The 20,150-nt window shown below is 34.1% G+C and overlaps 1 protein-coding gene across 1 annotated transcript in view; it reads right to left on the bottom strand.

Annotated features, from left to right (window-relative positions):
• The window catches only part of MMRN1 (multimerin 1), a 59,639-nt gene extending 40,213 nt beyond the window's left edge, over positions 1–19,426 (bottom strand). Inside the window, exons 1-3 of the mRNA XM_015450653.4 lie at positions 18,741–19,426; positions 5,196–5,315; positions 2,219–2,325 (exon numbers count right to left, since the gene is read on the bottom strand). Of these exons, the coding sequence (XP_015306139.3) occupies positions 2,219–2,325; positions 5,196–5,315; positions 18,741–19,345 (832 nt within the window). The 5' untranslated portion in view covers positions 19,346–19,426. The remainder of the gene's footprint in view (positions 1–2,218; positions 2,326–5,195; positions 5,316–18,740) is intronic.
• Between the last annotated feature and the right edge of the window lie 724 nt (positions 19,427–20,150).

Here is a 20,150-nt window from a genome sequence, read left to right as displayed (position 1 = left end):
TACAAAAGTGGAGGAGAAGCAGTAAAAAAGAGTACAGTTGCAAATAGCTCCAATTTATTCCTGAACTGGTGACATTTCTTGCATATTTACAAGATCTTCCTACTACAATTTGGTTAGCTATTAGAAGGGAAAATGTGCAAACAGCCCCCCAGGAGAGAAATAATGAAGGTTCAAGGGACAAAGGGACACAGTAGTTCATAATACAACCAGTGCATCAATTGCACTAATAGAAAATTCAGTCATTGAAAATACAACTGCACTAAAAGTGAAAAGTAGAAGGGTCAAAGTATAGTAGGTAGCAACAGGAGGTTCTTTTGGAATCAAAGCTATATTAGAATTGGTTGTATGACAACATGACACAATATGCACATCTGCCATTGGAACATTATTCCCATTGTAGATTTCCTTAGAAAAGAGGCCTTTCAATAACAGCTTAATCAATCAGCAGATACCTGAATTATGAGTTGTTCCAATTACGCTGTTATGACAGAGGTAGTAATCGGAACTGTTCTGGGACACTTTTTGTCACTGGAAATCAATACAATGATTTGTAAATCTAGTATAAAACCTATCCACAGGTTACTTCCAATTAGGATATAAGGTGCCATTAGACAATCCCTAAACTACTTGAATTCATAAATATTTCATGTCATACTTTGAAAAATGAGAATGGCAGGACACAGTCTATATTTGAAGCTGTCGACTAGTCTTTGTTTCTTTTGTCTATATTTACAGGGATATTCTGGTGTTTTTTTCTTCCTACATGTGTGTAGTTCACCATAGTGATAAAGAATTGATTCCTAAGTATAAAAGGTTGAAACACGGAGCAACAACAATTCTCATCAACTAGAGTCCATGACATTGTTTCATCTGTAGACTTTTTCCCTTCCATGTGTCTACCAATAGGATGTGTAATAACATCCTAAATTTCTAGAAATGTGCTCTGCAAACAAACACTCGAATCACCAAGAAATAATGATGGAATTAATAATCTCATGATATCCTTCCTTGTAGAAGAAAATAAATACAGATTTCAGAAACAGAATTCTAAATACTATTCAGAACTTTTAACCATTCACCAACTCTAGACACAAATATGTTTTACCATTGTGAGTATATTCGTGTACTTCATGGAAATCAGAAATCAGGGCCATATTTGGGCCTTTTTAGAATATGCAAAATTCTTTATTTCCAAATATTTTCAGCATAGATTATATTTTATTTAAAAGTTTATTTTGCCTGGTTATAAATGCAGTACATATTCATTCTATAGTCTAAAAATAAATTGAATTTTTATAACATCTTCGAAATTCAGGCCAGACCCAGAATAAATAGCATTATGGTGAAATTTGCCTGCAGATTCTCATTGTATGGGCTAGTAAAACCATAAATAATATCCCTAACTAAAATGCAGGATTCCTAGAGCTTTTGTATTATAGTTTGCTTTTTCTTAATGTGAGTCATAACGGTTTATTCACACTTATATTAATTTTTAATCACAGTCTCTTACACTGTTGATTGAATTCCCCACCACTGCTAATGGCCTTTCTTGTAATATTCATTCACTTAAAATATGTATGCTGATGCCATATTTTATTTTTCAAAGGAAACCTGTTTAAAGCCAAAAGCAAAATAATAGTCACATGGATATTAAGCCACAGCGGGTTACCATGTGTTTGATCAGCCTTGCCACCAGAAAGTCCTTAAAACCTCGGTTGAAAAAAAAATAGCTCCATTAGAATTTTGAAAAAGAGAGAATTATTCATGACATACTTTGTATGTCCTTTAATACTAAATTTCATTCATATGCACATTATTTCAAATAACTGAACTGGAACAAAATTAGAGAGTAGTCTTATTTTTAAATTGAGTCACTTCTAATAACACTTTATTTAAAAATTGAAAATTAGCATTCCTGATATTTTAATAAGGCATGCCTCTATAGCTTGTTGTTAAGAATAAGTAAGATCTTTCATCAGATTTCCATTTGCTCATCATATAACTCCAACATAAAAATGGGGGAAGAAATTAGAGACTAGCTTATGAGACTTCAGAGTGTTATAAAAGCTACCAAGTTAGAAAGCTTAGAAAGTTAACAGTCCTAGGAATTTGGCTACATGTTAATTTACCTTGGTTCAAAGGGGGAAATGCTATTCTTTTCTTCAATAGAATCAGTTTCTTATTGTTCAGAATTGTGATTACTAATATTAGAGTATACCTCTTAGCTGACATTTCGGCCCACTGTATCCAGGACAACACCTCCAATCCAACGAGGTGACAATTTTATGTTGCATCCTGTAGATAGGATTGGATATCTTCTGAGATCTAGAGAGTTGAGCAGTTGGGGGGAAATCAATTATTTGTTTCACATTAAATTATCAGTTGGAATAATAAATGTAAAGTTTTTGGGGAAATGCCTACAATACAACAAGCATTTATTTAGTATTAGCTGTTATAATCATAATATTCATCATCAATATTATTGCCTAACTTAGGTTTCTTTCAATACATTACAAAAAGCAGTAGTAGTTACGGTATTTGGTATTTTAAATTGATAGCTGTCATTGACTTTCTAAAGATATTATAGCTTTTCTCTTGATAATACTTTTCGCTAAATCAATGTTAAAACATATTTTATTACAATTTTAAAGTTATATGGAGATAATTTATTCTACTTCATATTATTTCCTATATTGTTATAATTAAAAAGATCTATATTTCCTCCAGATCAGTATCAAACAACTTGAAACAACTGGATATTCGTGATCTAATTGAAATTTTGATAACCACTATCATTTTCCCATTGAAATTTTATCATCGAAGTTTTGAAATTATACTACCTACTATTTTTGTCATATAGTATTTCTCTGAGAGAGACAGAGAAGGACAGAGAGAGAGAAGGGATGTAATATGAGGAACTTTTATTTCTAAGATGAAACCATAAAACAGCAGAAGAGAAATAAGGAAACTATAGCAGTTCAACCCAACAATCAACATAATTAGTGAATGCTACTAAATTGTGAGCTCCGTGTGTGTAAATGTAAGTCATAAGTGCAATTTGGCCATATTAGTCTTACCCATGTGACTTTAATATTTAGTTGCTATTTATCAAATGGGTCTGTAAAATGGGCACATACTATCTTGCTTAATTTTCATATTAGTTTATGATGAAGGCATTATTATTATCCTGATTTGCTGATGAGGAACCAAAAGAACAGAGAGATGAAATAACTGGCTCAAAGTCCCATATCTAAAAGGGGTAGAGCTGTGATTTTTAGCCCATGACATGTGGGCTAGCCTCCAATGTTATTATCCTAGAGTTTGCCATGTACAACTATATGGAGACAACAGTCATCCACATGGGTAAACCCTGAACATGTGGAACAGTAACATTATAATAGACTGGCCTTTAGGGACTTGGGTTTCAGTTTCTGCTATAACGTGACAGGTAACCGAGTATGTCTGAGGCTATTTGTCAGTTGCAAAATGAGCTACAAGATCCTTTCCATTTGTGAAAGCATGCTAATCATTTACCCTCATTTATTTCACTAAATCTTTCTGTCTAGTGAAATATCATCTGCAATCCCATAGTTAAAGCTAAGTAGGAAGTAAAGCAATTTGGAAAGGGACTCTATATGGAGTTTGTAAGGATGGGCTCAAGCAGTTAGTTGAACTATTGTTGGGGTCAATATTCCTGCTTTGGCAAATTGAGTATCTGTTGCATGTAGCTCAGACATAATAAAAGAAAAGGTAGCAATTATGACATAAGTATTAAAATAGCGAATGAATGGACCCACTCAGAAGGCATAAAAAAAATAAGATTTGAGAATAAAAATAAATACTTCTGGTTTGTTTGAATAAAAGAAAAAAATAAATAAAAAGAGCTCACCTTGAATCCAGAAAGGCAGTATGCTAGAGACTACTGTGGTCAAGTTTTCATTACTAAAGAATTAGCAATGCATTCTTTGTGTCTCATATTGGCAAGGAAATTGTCACAAAGGGAGTAAGGGGTGAAAATAGAAATAGAGTTCAGCTCTCCCAAATCCCTAAGATGTGCTTAGCTCTCTGGACCATGAACCTTAGCTATTCCTCAAGGGACTAAGAAGCACCTTGATTTTATGTATCCTTATTGTGCACTGTTCCAGATTGCCATGTGTCAGATTCATTGCCTGAGTTATTTGTATGACAATTTGCATAACATTAGCCATCATGGCCTGAATAACAATTTGAGTTTTTATTGCAGGCTTTTTGGAAACACCCCTAGCTGAGCTACTGTGACTACATGAATTCAGAGAATTTATCAATTACTCAGCCCCATCTTTTAGGACAACAACACAGATTTTTTTTTTTTTTTTTTTTTTTTTTTTTTGAGACGGAGTCTCGCGCTGTCGCCCAGGCTGGAGTGCAGTGGCCGGATCTCAGCTCACTGCAAGCTCCGCCTCCCGGGTTTACGCCATTCTCCTGCCTCAGCCTCCGGAGTAGCTGGGACTACAGGCACCCACCACCTCGCCTGGCTATTTTTTTGTATTTTTTAGTAGAGACGGGGTTTCACTGTGTTAGCCAGGATGGTCTCGATCTCCTGACCTAGTGATCCGCCCATCTCGTCCTCCCAAAGTGCTGGGATTACAGGCTTGAGCCACCGCGCCCGGCCTTTTTTTTTTTTTTTTTTTTTTTTTTTTTTAATGATAATCAAATGACATGGCTAATTACAATAGATACAAGAAGAAAAGCTTCACTTAGGTGCTTTACCATGCATAATTGTAACTAGAAGCACTTCTAATTTTAGAATATGAACCAAGTTATAAACTTGTCTCTGACCTGGCATGAAGAGAAAACAATAAATCTTCAAAATTGTGCATGAAATTCATAAGCAATTAAAGGACAGGATTGTTGACCTGATATAGAGTAAAAGTAATAGTGATAGTAAAAATAGAAATAAGCATGAGAATTAACATTTATTGAATGCTTACAAGGCACTAGGCTAAATATATTATTGCATGATCTCAAATGATTCTAAAAATGACCATATGAGGCAAACATTATTAGTCTACATTTTCACTTACTGAAGCATAATGCGACGACCATCCCCTGACCCTACTATGTATTATGTACCTTGGATGACTAACATTATATATTCCCAGCTACAATTTATTATGGTGCAAAATCAGTGGCTATTTTCAAGAAATATTACATACCTCTGAGGACAGGATCCACCGGTCCAGCCACAAGGTCCTCTCCCACCTGGTACATAAGTGACCTGGTTGTCCAATATCACTGTAGGAGATAACCTGGTGTGTACATAAGCACACCAATTCCTAAGGAAGATCATAATTGTTAGGGAAAAAAACTGTTGTCAAAAAGAATTATTTTCATCAAAATTATTTTCACAGACAAACGTCTATTTTTGCCATACTATAGATCAGAAACTTTGTAAGATTGCTATTTAGCTTTAAAATAATTAAATATAAGAGAAAATAACTTTTTACTGCATTGCTGTACTCAGGAATTATAAGGAAACACTAACAAGAACAAAATAAAGAAAAGAATAAATCAAAGCTAAAATGAGAAACCTGCAGAGTATAGCTATAAGATAAATCAAAATGCAAGAATGCTCTTGTAGCAAGTATTAATATTAGTACTGAGATTAAAAAACTCAGATCCGGGTCCATCACTTTAAAATATGTGCAGTAAAGCGTAAGTAAATAAGTAAATAAATGGTTTAAAAATCAAAAAAGAGGAGAAAGAACTGTTATTAGCTGTAGTGGATATGATTGTAACCGAACAAAATACAAAATGGTCTAGATGCAGATTATTATAATTAAAAAGAGAATTCAGCAATGTAATTAAATATAAATGTTTATGAGTTAATACAAGATTAATTTATATTAATTCAATCACAAAGTTAAGATCAGTTACATTTCTCTGTACCAACAACAAATTCAAAAAGACACTATTAACAATAGCAAAAAATAACAAGAATAATGTACCTAAGAATAAATTCAGCAAAAGAAGTGTTAGATTTAACATGTAAAAATTTTAAACTTTATTGAAAAACTTTAAAGAAAAAGCCAATGGATCATGTTAATTAATGGGAAACCCAATGCACATATGTCAATTTTCCTGAAATTAATCTCCAAATTCTATGCATTTTCACAACAAGTCTTAGCTTGAGATAAGGAGTTAAATGAGCTTATTCTATAATTTTTCATATAAAAAACTAAAAACATAAATTTCAGAGAATTTTGTCCCTGGCTATATAAACTATCAGATTTACCTTTTTATGGAAAAAATTATAAATCTGGACAAGATGTATAAAGCAACAGTTTTCAGATGTTGGGCAGTAGACAATGCAGTGATATGATGCTTGAGGGACAATATGTGATGTTAGCTCCACATTCAATCTAGTTTTGTGCCTGGGAACAATTTTCAAACTGCATCACAGAAGGATGGATTCCAGAAAAGACACCAAGTAAAGAAAATGGAGATCTGAGTTTGGGGATACTAGGGTGGTTAAAAAGTGTGGCAAAGATTAATAAAATGAGGGGGACAGAGAGAAATATCATTTTAAAAGTCAATATAGGGGTGCCCTTGAATCTTGGACTGAATACTATTTTGTGCTTGCAAACAATAAAATCCAGACACTGATAACATAGCATCCACAGTGCCCAGCATGAAAAGCAAACAAAATGAAATATGAGAAAAAGCAGCAAAATAGGACCAGTATATGGAGTAAAAATCCAGTAAATAGAAAAAAAAAAAAAAAAAAACAAGGGTGACATAGATGTTGGAATTAGCAACCCATGACTTTAAAACAATTAACCATTAAATAGAATGAGAAGTATATAACATATGAATTAAAAATGGACTGGATGTGCTTAACTGAAGTCTGGACACTTTGGAAAGTAAGACCAATAAACTCGAAGACAAGGAATAGAAACCGGCCAAACTGAAGTACAGAGAAAAAATTCAAAAACATAAATGAGCAAAACTGAAGTGGTTCTAAGATCGGCCAGAATAAACATGTGAAGAAAAAAAAGGAAAGTTTTCTAAATGTGTTTTAAAAAAAAAAAAAAAAAAATCAACCCTCATATCTAAGAAGCTCAATGAATTCCAGGAGGATAAACACATAGTAAAACCCCGCTTAAGTACATCATACACAAATTCCAGAAAACAACACATAAAAAGAAAAAAAAAGATATGTTAATTGCTTGCTTTAATCATTCCACATTGTCATTCATCTAAGGCAGATAAATTGAGCTCCATAGAACTTATTGTGTTCTTTTGAATGCGATGTTTAAAATTTCAGGCGCCTCAAAGAAGTAAGAAAACACGCTGGCACATGTTGTTAAATCACTGGTAACAACTGAGGCAAAAATAATGTAAAACAAAGAACTGGAAAAAGTAAGAAATAAAAATAAAACGATTTGAAATTGAGATGACCACAATAAAGGGATCTTTAAAAAATTAACTAGATTCCTCATGCAAATGCAATGAAGATCCTAATTACCGAGACTGACTAACTTCAACAGAAGCACAATTAAATTGTCACATGAACATTCTCTGAATGACTGTGGAGGAGGGAGTGTGGGCCAGAAACAACACAAGGATCGCCATCACTGCATGCTCAGGGCTTTGAAAACAAAAAATATATTAATTCCCTGTGAGGCAAAATGATAGTGTCACCTGGTAGAGGCCTTTTCAAATCCTAAATATTAAAACAATCTCATGACTAAAATAGTTGAGGAGGCAAAGAAGCAGATCAGCAGACTGCTCATGGCCCAGCAATCTTTGATCCAGTATAAATTGGAAGAACAATCCACAGCAAAAGAGCCCCTGGTGTGACTTGTAATTAGGTTTACGCTACCAATGAAATAAGCTCATTAAGGGATGTTAAAAATGTAAATATAATTTTAAAACCAAATTATCTGAAAATGTAGGTTTAAAAACAGAAAATTAAGCATGGCAAAATGGTGATGGGCAGTTTAAAGGAAAATGCAATGAGCCCAGACAAGCATTTTGCTTAAACCTAGTAATCCTTTGTACCTTTGTACACCATAGACAGATTATGGTGGACGGTGAGCAGTTACTTTGAAGTATTTAGTTTTCCAGGGGGTCATAACCCTCCATCCAGCAGACCACATTTGGGATTCTCTTTCAGGGTAATAACTCTGTTGCTTTTGTGCAGCAACATGTACTGAAAAAAAGCTTGTATTGATTCTTTGGATTTTTCAAGTTAATAGGTAAAAGGTTTGTTCTAGGGAAAAGCAGACATCTTTGGTTATGAGCAAAGGCCTAGCTTGTTGAACATATAAAGTAGAGAGGGGAAAGGATTCTATTATGATTCATAAAACTCAAAGACTTGTGGATAATGAACTAAGAGAAGGCATCATAAACAAACAGTTTATTGTATTTTTGATTTTGACATTTTAGAAACCAAATCTTTCAGGAAACTAGTGAAAAGACTAATGTAAAAAACTTCCATTAATTGACTAAATAATGGCCCAGTCATACCAGTTCTTATCCTGAACTGAGTGAGAGGGGACTGAAGCAAAGAAGATGGCTTTAAATAATGACCACACAGAATATTTTCCCAAGAAATAAAGGGATAATCTAAGAATTAACATTATTCAGTTATACTAGTCCTTAGAACCCAGATGAATAGATTGCTTGTCATCTAATTCAAAAGAAGCTACTTAAACTTTCATGTTAATAAACTGTGGCTTTAACAGACAAAATAGTATGAAAATACCAAGTCCTAAGGATGTTCATTAGAAGTCAAGGTAAGCCAATAATCACCACCATAAACCAAGCCAATGGTATATAATTTTCTTTGAGAAGCTGGAGAAGATTTTGTGTCTGGGGGAGACTTTATGGATTGAACGACCTTTGTTTCCCATCATCCCCTTGAACGTAGAGATTTAAAGGAGAACAAGAGGAAAACAAAATAGGACAAGACAGACATACTGCTTCTGAAAATTAACATTCTCTCAAAGAAATAGGATTATCAGGTGACTCTAGTAATAAGCCCTCACACCTCACTTAATACCCACCCATGCCTTTCTGACTTGAGAAAGTGTAAGATCACAAACCCACCCATACCTCTCTGACTTGAGAAAGTATAAGATCTCAAATGTCCATTTCTTTACCTTGTACTTAAAGATGACTACAATTTGCAAATGACAACATATGCATACATTAATGGATTCATAAATGCCTCAGGGGAAGAACTAAGTCTCTGGTGGGACTTAATTTAGAGAGAACAATATTAATCCCTCATAAGAGAATAACTTATTCATATTATTCCTAATTTACCTCATGAAAAATACTATTGTCTTAATTATAAGATTATTATTGCATGGAAGTACATCCAAACAAAACTTAACTGTTTGACCATTACTAATGGCAAAATTATGAAATAATAGTGTTGTACATCATTTTACACTAAACTCCGGAAGTCCATAGGGATAAAATCCTCACCCAATTCAATGATAAGTGAGACAAACATATGCTAAATATATAAAAGTTAGTCTTGTATTTTTAAATAAGTATTTACTGCTTTTTACAAATCAAACCTGCTCATTTTATTCTGGACTCTGTAAGTCTGACATATGTGGATAATTCCCCCTCTCTCTCTTTTTAAAAAATATCACTTAGTAAAAAATTGTTTAAAGAGGAAAATAGAATTTTAAAGGCAACTATACCTTAACAAACCTATTTTTATTGGTGTCAATAATCAAGGAAAAAATTCAACTGAAGCCTCATTTGGTTTAACAGTTCAATTATTAAGTCCCTGAGGAAAATTATGTGTCCTAAGTCAATAAAAGTAGAACAGATTTTAGATAGCACTACTAGTCAGAGTACGTGTTCTCCCTAGCACACTACCCTAATTTGAGAACATCGTTAAAATATCATGTATCACAATAACAGAAAGGTAGAGGCAACTCTAGTGTCCATTGACAAATGAGTGGGAAAAGAAAATCACACACACACACACACACACACACACACACACACACACACACTCTAAATGGGGTATTATTCAACCTTTGAAAAGGAAGAACCTTGAAAACACTATGCTAAGTGAAAATAAACAAGACACAAAAGGACAAATATTGTACAGTTTCACTTATATGATGTACTTAAGTGGTTAAATTCATGGAGACAGAAAATAGAACGGTGATTGCCAGGGACAGTGAGGAGGCTGCAATGGGAAGTTATTATTTAATGGGTACAGAGATTCAGTTTGGGAAGATGAAAATGTTCTGGAAATAGATGGTAGTGATGACTGCAAAACAATGTGAACATACTTAAAGCCACAGAATTGTACGTTTAAAGACGGATATAAATTTTTAATGTATATTTACCACAATAAAAATAAATACATACTGAAAAAATGCCATACAAAGTGATAAATAATAATTTTGCATATCTCTTGTCAAAATCAGAGAGAGTTGAAGAAGAAAAAGTAAGAAATAGCGCAAAGGATGAAAAAATAGGACAAAAGAACAGGAAAGGGGAAAAGAAGGAAGGAGGAGGGAAATGAGGCATTTCTGGCAACATCAGAGCCGTCATCAATACATGCCTTTTTTCACCTCCTAGGTCAGAATTAGAAAGTCATTTCTGATGATGAAGGTCTGCCTGCTGGACAAGATTTTTATTCTTTTAACTCCACACATAGGGGCGAACAAAGAAGAGAGTGTATTGCTGTGCCTAGAGTTTTTTGTTTGTTTGTTTTTATTCCTGAATTAGGCAAGGGTGAGGGGTGGGGGCAGTGGGCACACCTGCATAAGCAAAAGAAAATAAAGAAAAATTTCCCATAACATAGTTGGATGCTAGAGCCAGGCTATCTGCTTTTAGATCTTGACTCCACAATTTATAGCCATGACTTTGTCTGGCAAAGGTGACTTCCTCATCTACAAAGCATCTACAATAATATTATCTACCTCACACGATTGTCGTGAGACTAAATGTTTTAATAAAAGTAAAATACTTGCTGCTATCACTGCTCATAATAATTAAATGATTCAGAGTTAAGTGGAATTTTTTTAAAGAGAATATATATATAAAATATGGCCTCAATATTTTTTTGCCTCAGATACAAAGAGACACAACTCCCGATTTGCTTCTTTAATGACCTGATAATTTCATCTTAACCATAATTGTTTGTATGTTTCAAGTCAATAATTTCCATAAAGCTAACACAGAAGACCATCATCATCATTTATGGGCAATTCAGATGACGAAGTTTGCCTCTCAGGAAAAAATAATATTGAGAATGTCTCTACAGTCTTAAGAAGTTATGAACATAAATACTTCCAAAGTGTTATAGAATCTGTTTATTAAAATCTTTATTTTTTCTAATCAAGCTAAAAAGAGAAGTTTTTAATCAAATTATTAATTTGAGAGACTATAATTGGCATGTAGTTCACTAGGCATAAATGAGAAAATAATTCAAGGGAAATATATACAACATGAAAAAAGATAATAAAAATGGGAAGAAATAATTTACACTTAGTGAAAAGATTCATGATATATAACTTATATTTAAATAAAGCAATAGACATTTGATATTTAGCTTCGGCTAACAGTCCAAAAGACAAGTTCATCTCAATACTTATTTCCTTAAGAAAATCACTGTTTTATTTCCTAACAACAAAATAATTTATGTTTGTGGTTCTTTTTTTGTAGTGTACCTTTATATACTTAATTCTTTTACAGAATTTTATATAATGTTCAAACTGAGATAAAAATATCAGTTTTGTAAAAGAATCATATAAATAAATTGATATTTAAAATAATTTTTTGAAAAGCAATTATGCAAAACTCAGATCATGGGGAATTTCAGATGCTTTGATTTATGGTTAGACTTTAAGAAGAAACCCTTTCTTATGTACCAACTTTTGCATTTAAAATATTTTCATCAGGCATAATTAATTTGCTTTCTGTAGTGGGAACAATGTGGTGAATGTAGTTGAGTTTTCAATGATAGATGACTGTAGAGTGCCTCGCAGCCACAAATTACTGTCTATACACAATATTGTCAGTGTAAAGTTTTAGGAGATCGAGCCGAATGTATACCCATCACAAGATGTGCATAGAGTTTGCTACTTGGATCCAACCTATTTTCCAATTTTAAAGTGAAATTTTTCAATTTTTAAAGTGGTACATCGAATTAACTATGTATAACGTATATTTTTTTATAAGTAATGATTGTTAAAGTCAACCTTTAATACAACCTTTTTCATAAATTTGTTTTATTTTACCTAATTTTATTTTTTGTTTCCCCCTTCCCCGCATAACTGTGACTTGAGCATACTCCGGGCATTGTAAACTGTTTCTGTTCCAGTAGGTGTCAGGCTTTCCCAGCGTGCAGACCACAAAGGCAGGCTAACAGATCCCGTGATGCAGAATTCTATGCTTAATCCAGTTCCTGTAAACTGACTTTTTTTAGCATTTACCCTCAAATAATCAACTTAAAATTACAGTTTTATATTCAGAAAAGCAGAAGGTGTGCGAATACAAAAAGTTCCCACTTAATTATTAGGAATATATAAGCACTCATTAAATTCTAGCATATGAAATGCAATATATATTTATAGTAACGTAGAAACAGCAAAATAATGAAATAAAGAATGCGATTAATGAGTAAAAACTGATAGAGAATATACTTTATATAGTGTTTATTTCACTGGCGGTAATGTAATAGAGACGTCTATTTCACAAAGATATAAGAAAATACCCTTTAGTATAATGGTTTCTCTTTAGAATTTTACAGCATGTAAAAATTACCCATTTTGGATGTTATTAGCCCTAATAATAACTTTGCAAACAACACAGAAATTTAGCTGATCAGATAATTCACTTCTAAAACCTGTTCATAATTCACACAAAATGAGCAGAAAAAAATGTCTATTATGATAGACAGTAGAATTAATTTAATGGTTAATTTTTGTAATTTTAAAATAATTTTCAAATTTGTCATTAAACTCAGAAAAAAAAATCCTCCTGTTTTTTCTGCATATTCAAATTTTACCTTCCTCTGACCCTTCTCATTAATATGTTAACATATGTATGACCCCTCTGTATATAAAATAAAATATAATAAGAAACAAACACAAAAAATAAATAACTGTTTGGACCAGCCTTGGCTTCTGACCACTTTCTCCATTTTTTTTTTTTTTCATAAAAGCCCTCCTTAATTGAGTTGGTTTTAATGGCTCTTTTTTGCCTTCCTTCATACCTCAATATTCTCAGGCCAGAGCACGGTGCTCACTCAACTATTTATCAGTTCCATGTCACTGAAATACTGACTATTTTTCAGTCCTCACTTTGTCTTTTTCAGCAGCATTTCACACTGTTGATCACTTACCTCCTTCTTAAAATATTTTCTTCCTTTGCTCTATGACACCACACTTTTATAGTTTCCTTCCTAACTTCTCTGGTCACCCCATTTAAGGCTGTATTGCTGGCATCCACCACTATCAATTAATCAAATATTAGAGATTCTCTATTCATAATTCTAGTTCCTTCTTTCTTTCAGCATCATCCACATTCATGACTTAATACATTTCTATACACCAATGCTTTGCCAAATTTATATCTCTAGCCTTGATCTCCCCTCTGGATGCCAAACCCATCTAATCATCCATGATTTTACAGAGTTTTATTGAGCTCTTTCTATGTGCCTGGCACTGTTCTAGGCAGCAAATAGAGTAGTAATAAGACAGGCAAGGTCCCTGTTTTCATTGGATGTATTGCGGAAATACATAAAATACACTGTTGTCTATATAAATAGAATAATTTCAAATAATTCCTACAAACAAAAAATAAGGGTGACAAAATAAGGAATGGCAAGTGAGAGGATAGTTATTGGGTCAGAGAAGGTCTTTTTGAGGAGGTGACATTAAAGCTGGAGGTGCAAGAGTCCTTCATTATAAAAGGTGCAGAAAGAGCATTCCAGCAAGAACAAAAAAAGTTTCCCTTGAGATTTATATTAACTTGACATGTTCAATAAACAGAAGGGAAGCCAGCGTGGCTGGAGGAAAGGAAGTGCAGTGAGCTTCAAGTGTGACAATGAATGAAAGATCAAATTTCACAGATTTTAAGACACACGTTTTTGAAATCAAGAATGTGTCTTGAAATCAACGGCATTTTTCAGTCACAAGTGGTCAGACAGCAGTTGTTGCTATTGCCTTAGAAATACTTTACCAGTTTCATTTACATTTTCTTCTTAAGTTTGCAAAAGTGATATGTGTCCAAAATCTCAAAGTCTGAAAGACAAAACTAAAAATTCAAAGTAAGCAAGTATGATGTCATACTTTTCTTTCTGATTAGTACCTAAAATAATGTGTCACTTACAATAATGAAGTCTTACATCCAGTGAAATGCATTAATCTGACTTAAATGTTCAAAAGATTCCTCCCTTGTGTGGATCATGGATTATGGTAAACAAGGGTGGAAAGAAGTGGACCAGTTAGAACACTAGTGGTGAATAATGGCAACTAGAAGATGGAGAGAAGCTAAGGTATTTGGGATCTATTAGAGGTGTAACAAGACTTTTTGATAGATTAGATAAAAACCAGCGGGGAGAGAAAAATTCCAAAGATCTATCCAAGGTTTCTAGTTACGGAACTAGCCATTCACTGATTTGGTAAAAATTAAGATACATGGGTACAGGGGTTGGGAATTGTGAGAAAAGCAGGCAGTTGAATTGTATCGTTACCTAATTTCACTATTATCCTCTCAGGCAAGGTTTACTGACCCCATTCACAATGGGTAGACCATTCCCCTGTTATATACTACAATTTCTTAAGCTTCATTCAGAATCAGCATTTGTGATTCACCGTTATTCCTCCTCTCACCTCTGCCACTGGGCTGTTGGTTCCATAAGGCAGGACATGTAGGAGTTCTTGTTCATTGTTTTACTCCCAGCACAACCACAGTGCTGGGGACAGATAAGGTATTCAACAAATATTTGTTCAACATATAAATACACTAATCCTAATTTCTTATTTCCATCCTTCCTATTTCAAAGTGCTTGGTCATTGACTAATACCCACTCTGCCAGACAGGAAACCACAGGGCTATTGTAGCCAGGAGTTCCTGCAATGCTAAAAAAAAAAAAAAAGAGCTACAAGATGAAACAAAAATGTGCCAGAGTAATCCTGAATAATCTAGAAAAGAACCTGTAATAAACACAAATACTCCTTTTACTAAGAATTATTATAAAATTCCAAGAATGGTAGAAAAAAAATATGTTTATTCTAAATCAACCAGGTTTTTTTCATAAACAAATGCAAATATTTACTTGGGAAGCTTTCTTCTTTATATTCACATATTGATGCTCATATTTCACATTCAGTATGATTAAATATTGATTGTGTACCTGCTATAAACCAGAGACTTTGCTAGCTCTGAAAATAAGTCCCTGTATGCAAAGACACTAAAAATTCATTATGATTATTATGCAGTGTTGTAAGTGCAGTGAATAGGGGAATTCAAAGAGACCTGTAGGAGCAGTTAGAAAGGCCACCTAACTTCACCTGAGGCTTCCTGCAGTTATTATTAGGTGGGAAAGGAGACAATTATGGCAAAAGAGAACCATTGTTAGTCAGAGGGGCAGACAGGGAAAAAACGTGGGTTTAACAAACAGCATATATTGGACCAGAGAACTACTTATTTGAATAGGAAGGAAGTGGCGGAAGATGAGGTTGGGGAGGTAGGCAGGAGGCAGATCTAGGATGGCATCATGTGACTAACTGGGTGACAAATCTAGATTGTAATCTGGAGGCAACCAATAGCCTATGAAGCCTCATGAGCTGGGAAGTGAACTGGTCACGCTTATCCTCCCACTTGTGATAAGAGACTGTACCTGCCAAGGGAGTGTAATGTAGGAGCTGACAGCAATGAATCTAAAGCCAGCCAGCTTGGGTTTGAATCTTTGCCCCGAGATTTGTTAGCTAAATGACCTTAGGTAAGCTACTTAATCCCTCTGTAAAGAAATAATGATAGAATCTTCCTCATCTTTATGGAGTTATAGTAATGATTAAATGAGTGAATATATTCACTCACAATAGTAGAGTACTAGGAACAGATGCCATGTACGTGTTTGCTACTACTATTATTATTATTTGCCAATCAAATGAAAATTTGAAAGACTTCTTTTGACCTTATCAAGGGTTTGCATCCTAGGTCCTTAAGCGAAGGACCTAGGTTTTCTCTAATGCCATTGTCATTTGAATGGCTTAATGAGTAAGGAATCTTGGTAATGGAAAGGATTACTAAAAGAAAACCTCAAGCTCTCCAGGACCTCAAACAGCAGAATCCCTACATGGAGTTGGTACTTTTCTATAGAAAGAATTTAAGAACACTTTTGTTGGAAAAGTCATAGAATAAAGTTCTGTTCAGCAAGTTATACCTTTAATATTGTTTTCTCATAGAGCATATTCAAATTTTTTGAAGTCTGATAGGTATGTTAGTGTTTACTTTTTATAGGGAATATTCCTTAGAGGCAGGAATTATTGTTATTTTTTAAATTCTGTGTGTCCCAAAACCTAGCACAGTGCTGGCACATGATGGGCAAATTATAAATAATCATCAAATAAACAAGCGTTCCCAACCTTTGAAAGCAAGGACCTTGGATAAAACAACTAGTATTTATTTAAAAACTAGTATTGATCAAACTACTAGTTACTAGTTCTAATTATGACAGAGCTGTATGCCACTTTCTATATGGTATATAACATTTAAATGCTATTTTAACTTGAATTGTCTCTTTGTTCTGTTTATTATACTTCCCTTTCTATTAAAAATTTCTGGCTGAGTGCGATGGCTCACGCCTCTAATCCCAGCACTTTGGGAGGCTGAGGCGGGTGGATCAAAAGGTCAAGAGATCAAGACCATCCTGGCCAACATGGTGAAACCCCATCTCTACTAAAAATACAAAAATTAGCCTGGCGTGGTGGTGCGCCACCTGTAGTCCCAGCTACTCAGAAGGCTGAGGCAGGAGAATCACTTGAACCTGGGAGTCGAAGGTTGCAGTGAGCCAAGCTGTGCCACTGCACTCCAACCTGGCAACAGAGCAAGACTCTATCTCAAAAAAAAAAAAAAAAAAATTATTAGCTATAGCATCTCTGAAAAGCTCACAATCGTTTCCCATGAATGTCCAAGAGTTTTATTGTAACTAATTTTTAAAAATTTAATTACAGCCTCTAATAAAATATGATTAACAGAGATGATGCACTCAAGTGATTTAGAAAAAGCTCTCAATAAATGACATTTCTGATTATTATTTAATAGACAAAATCCTCTTGTCCCCCAAAATGAGAAAGATTAATACATGTCCGTTAAATGTTTTTTAATGGCAAATCTACTTGTCCCAAAATGAACATTTTGTAATCTGTACTATTTGTTTTACAGTAAGCTGGCATTTTTCCAAAGTCCACTATGTGAATACTTTTTTAGTTACAATCAGATTTACTTATATATTTTAAAAAATTCTGTAACTTTTGAAATATATTGAAAAATAGACTTGAATAATAAATAATACAGAAATAAGTAAATTAATCAGCTTGTATTCTTACCAGTGTCTCTCTTCTTCTCACCTTTATATCAGCAACAGCTTTAACCAAATGCCTTTCACATAGCAGGTGTGTCAACTTCTATTTTTAACTTTTATTTTATTTTATATTAGTAAGATGTTTAACCCCATTTTGCTCCCAAGACATGTCTGGTGTCTTGACTTTGTTTTATTACATGTAAAAACTATTTGTAAGTTTAGTTTTATAACACTAAACTTCTAGTATTCTAAACATACAGATAACTTTGAGCCTTAAATGAATAAAATATTGACCCACCCAGATAATTTTTCTTTGTTTATTTTGATTTGACTATCACTTCTTTTGAAAACCCTCTTTAACAATGCTCCTTTAAATTTCTTTTATTTTATTTCAACCTTTCAAATTGCTCTAACTTAAAATTAAAATTAATCTGAAAAGTAGATTTTCTGAGTCATCACATTCATGATGGCAACACAACTCAAATAATAAAACAGTACTATCAAAATTTAAGTTCTTGAGCACCTATTCTGTGAGGATCGCGCACCTAAGCACATTTCATTCATTTGTATCTGAACGAGAGCCCTGCAAAGTTTTATTTTTATTGACATTCCTTGTATTAAATCTGTAGTTTCTGTATGAAGAAACCGAGGTTCACAGAGATCAATTCAGTTGCTCAAAATCATGGAACTAGACATACTGAAGCCAGGATTGCACCTTTGGTGTGCTTGGTTCCATCTTTAACAACTGTTACTTTTTATAATACTGCTATTCCAATTCTCAAATCTGTTCATGCCCCAATTTTATTTATTTATTTATTTTTCTCTTTCATATTGTGGGAATGGTTGGGAACACAATCAACATATCCTTGAATTAAACTAACAGCCACCGTGGTGCTACTTTGCTTGGCAATGACTATTCTAAAGTAAAACCACCTCTATAAGTGAATAGAAAAGTGAATGATTATTTTAGTTAAAACAAAATTGCTGCATTTTATTTGTTCATTTTTCCCTATTAGGTAAACTAACAATAAATAACTTTATCTAACTGAAATGGCGAAATTATAAATATGATCCAATTTCATCCTGAATTTGAAATAATTTTCTGGGAGTGAGGTAAATTTCACTCGCAATCTTCTAGACCTGCTAGACAGAGAAAGAACAAAAAGAAAAGAAGATTCCTTACTTTCCTCTAGTTGTTTCGAAACTTGATTTTTGGTAGTCAGTTCTTTGGCTGGGACTGCTGTCACCCCGGCTGAGGTATGTTTCCCGTGGGGCTCGATTTCCGACGCCTCCAGTGCCTCCAACACCTCCAACTGCATTTAGAGAAGTTGCTTGTTCATTTGACTTTCTGGCAAAGCTCTGAAGAAATTTCAGTGTGGAATTGGAAAGGACCACTGGTTCTGCTCCAGGATTGAACTCGATGTTAGCTTTGGTTGGGAGGGTAAGATTCTGCAACTTGACCACTCCTTCTGCTCTCTCTATGGATGTGGGAGTTTGGTTTCTCACACCCTCAGCAGGTGCACTTGTCTCTGAGGGAGGCAGTGTTGATTGAAGAAGACTCTCTTCAGAAGTTCTTGCCTCTGGAGCTGTAGCTATCTCCGCTGACATGACCCAAGTGGTTGGCAGTATTTGCAAACTTTGTATTTTATTTGGAGGAACTGAAGCAGAGGTCATAGTCTTCTGAGAGTTCCCATCCTCAGGTATAGTCCAAGAATGCTTACTGTTGTTAAGGCCAATGCCCCCACTCCATAAACTAGAAAGCAGGACAAATAATCTTGCCCCCTTCATCTCAGTAGTTTGAAGCAAGGTAACTCATGTGAAATTTGGGGACAAAATGCGTGTGGCCTTTTTGATAGCTGCTTCCACACTGAATCTGCTAAGACCAAGCTTTGCCAATTTGAGATGTGTAGAGGAAACAGGTTTCTGTGTTTTGTAGTGTGCTCAGGAAGTTCGATTTCCTGTTTCTGTAGGGTTTTGGTGATCTGTGACCTCTAGTGGGATGGCTCTATGGAAGTGCTGAAGGGTCTCTGACAAAGCTGAGGGTAAATGGGAAAACACAGGCAATTATTATCAGGAAAACCCATGAGAAAAATATGAAGTAACTTTCTTTTTCTGAGCACACCCATGTTTCACATTTCACTGCTTTCAAAGAGAAATTTCAGGTTCACCATAGACAGTGTAAAGTTTTGTTGATATGGGCTGAACACAGGAGTGTTAACATTTTGTTCTACTGCATAAAGACACTGAGAAAAGTTTTTATGATACTTCTTATCTGCTATGCTCTATCCAGAGACCTGCATTTTGTTCAAGTGCATATCAACATGCGTACACATAATCAAAAGGTTGTTTACAGTGTCTCTATCCTTTCATATGGTACATATACCCTAAATTATAAAATGTATATATAATATATATATCTTTCTGTTTCTATAAATACACTTCAGCTGTATCATTACTTAATCTCAATGATTATAAGTAATAACAGAAAAGGAAAGTATAAGTAATTGAGTTAGACAGGTATACCAGGAACTCACTTTAAATTTTGCTCCTGGAACTTCTACCAGAGATACCCGCTAATGGAATAAATAATCAG

This window comes from Macaca fascicularis, chromosome 5, assembly GCF_037993035.2.
Source record: "Macaca fascicularis isolate 582-1 chromosome 5, T2T-MFA8v1.1".
Taxonomy (NCBI): Eukaryota; Metazoa; Chordata; class Mammalia; order Primates; family Cercopithecidae; genus Macaca; species Macaca fascicularis.
Note: the sequence above shows the minus strand (reverse complement) of the source record. Positions and strands in the feature narration are given on the sequence as shown.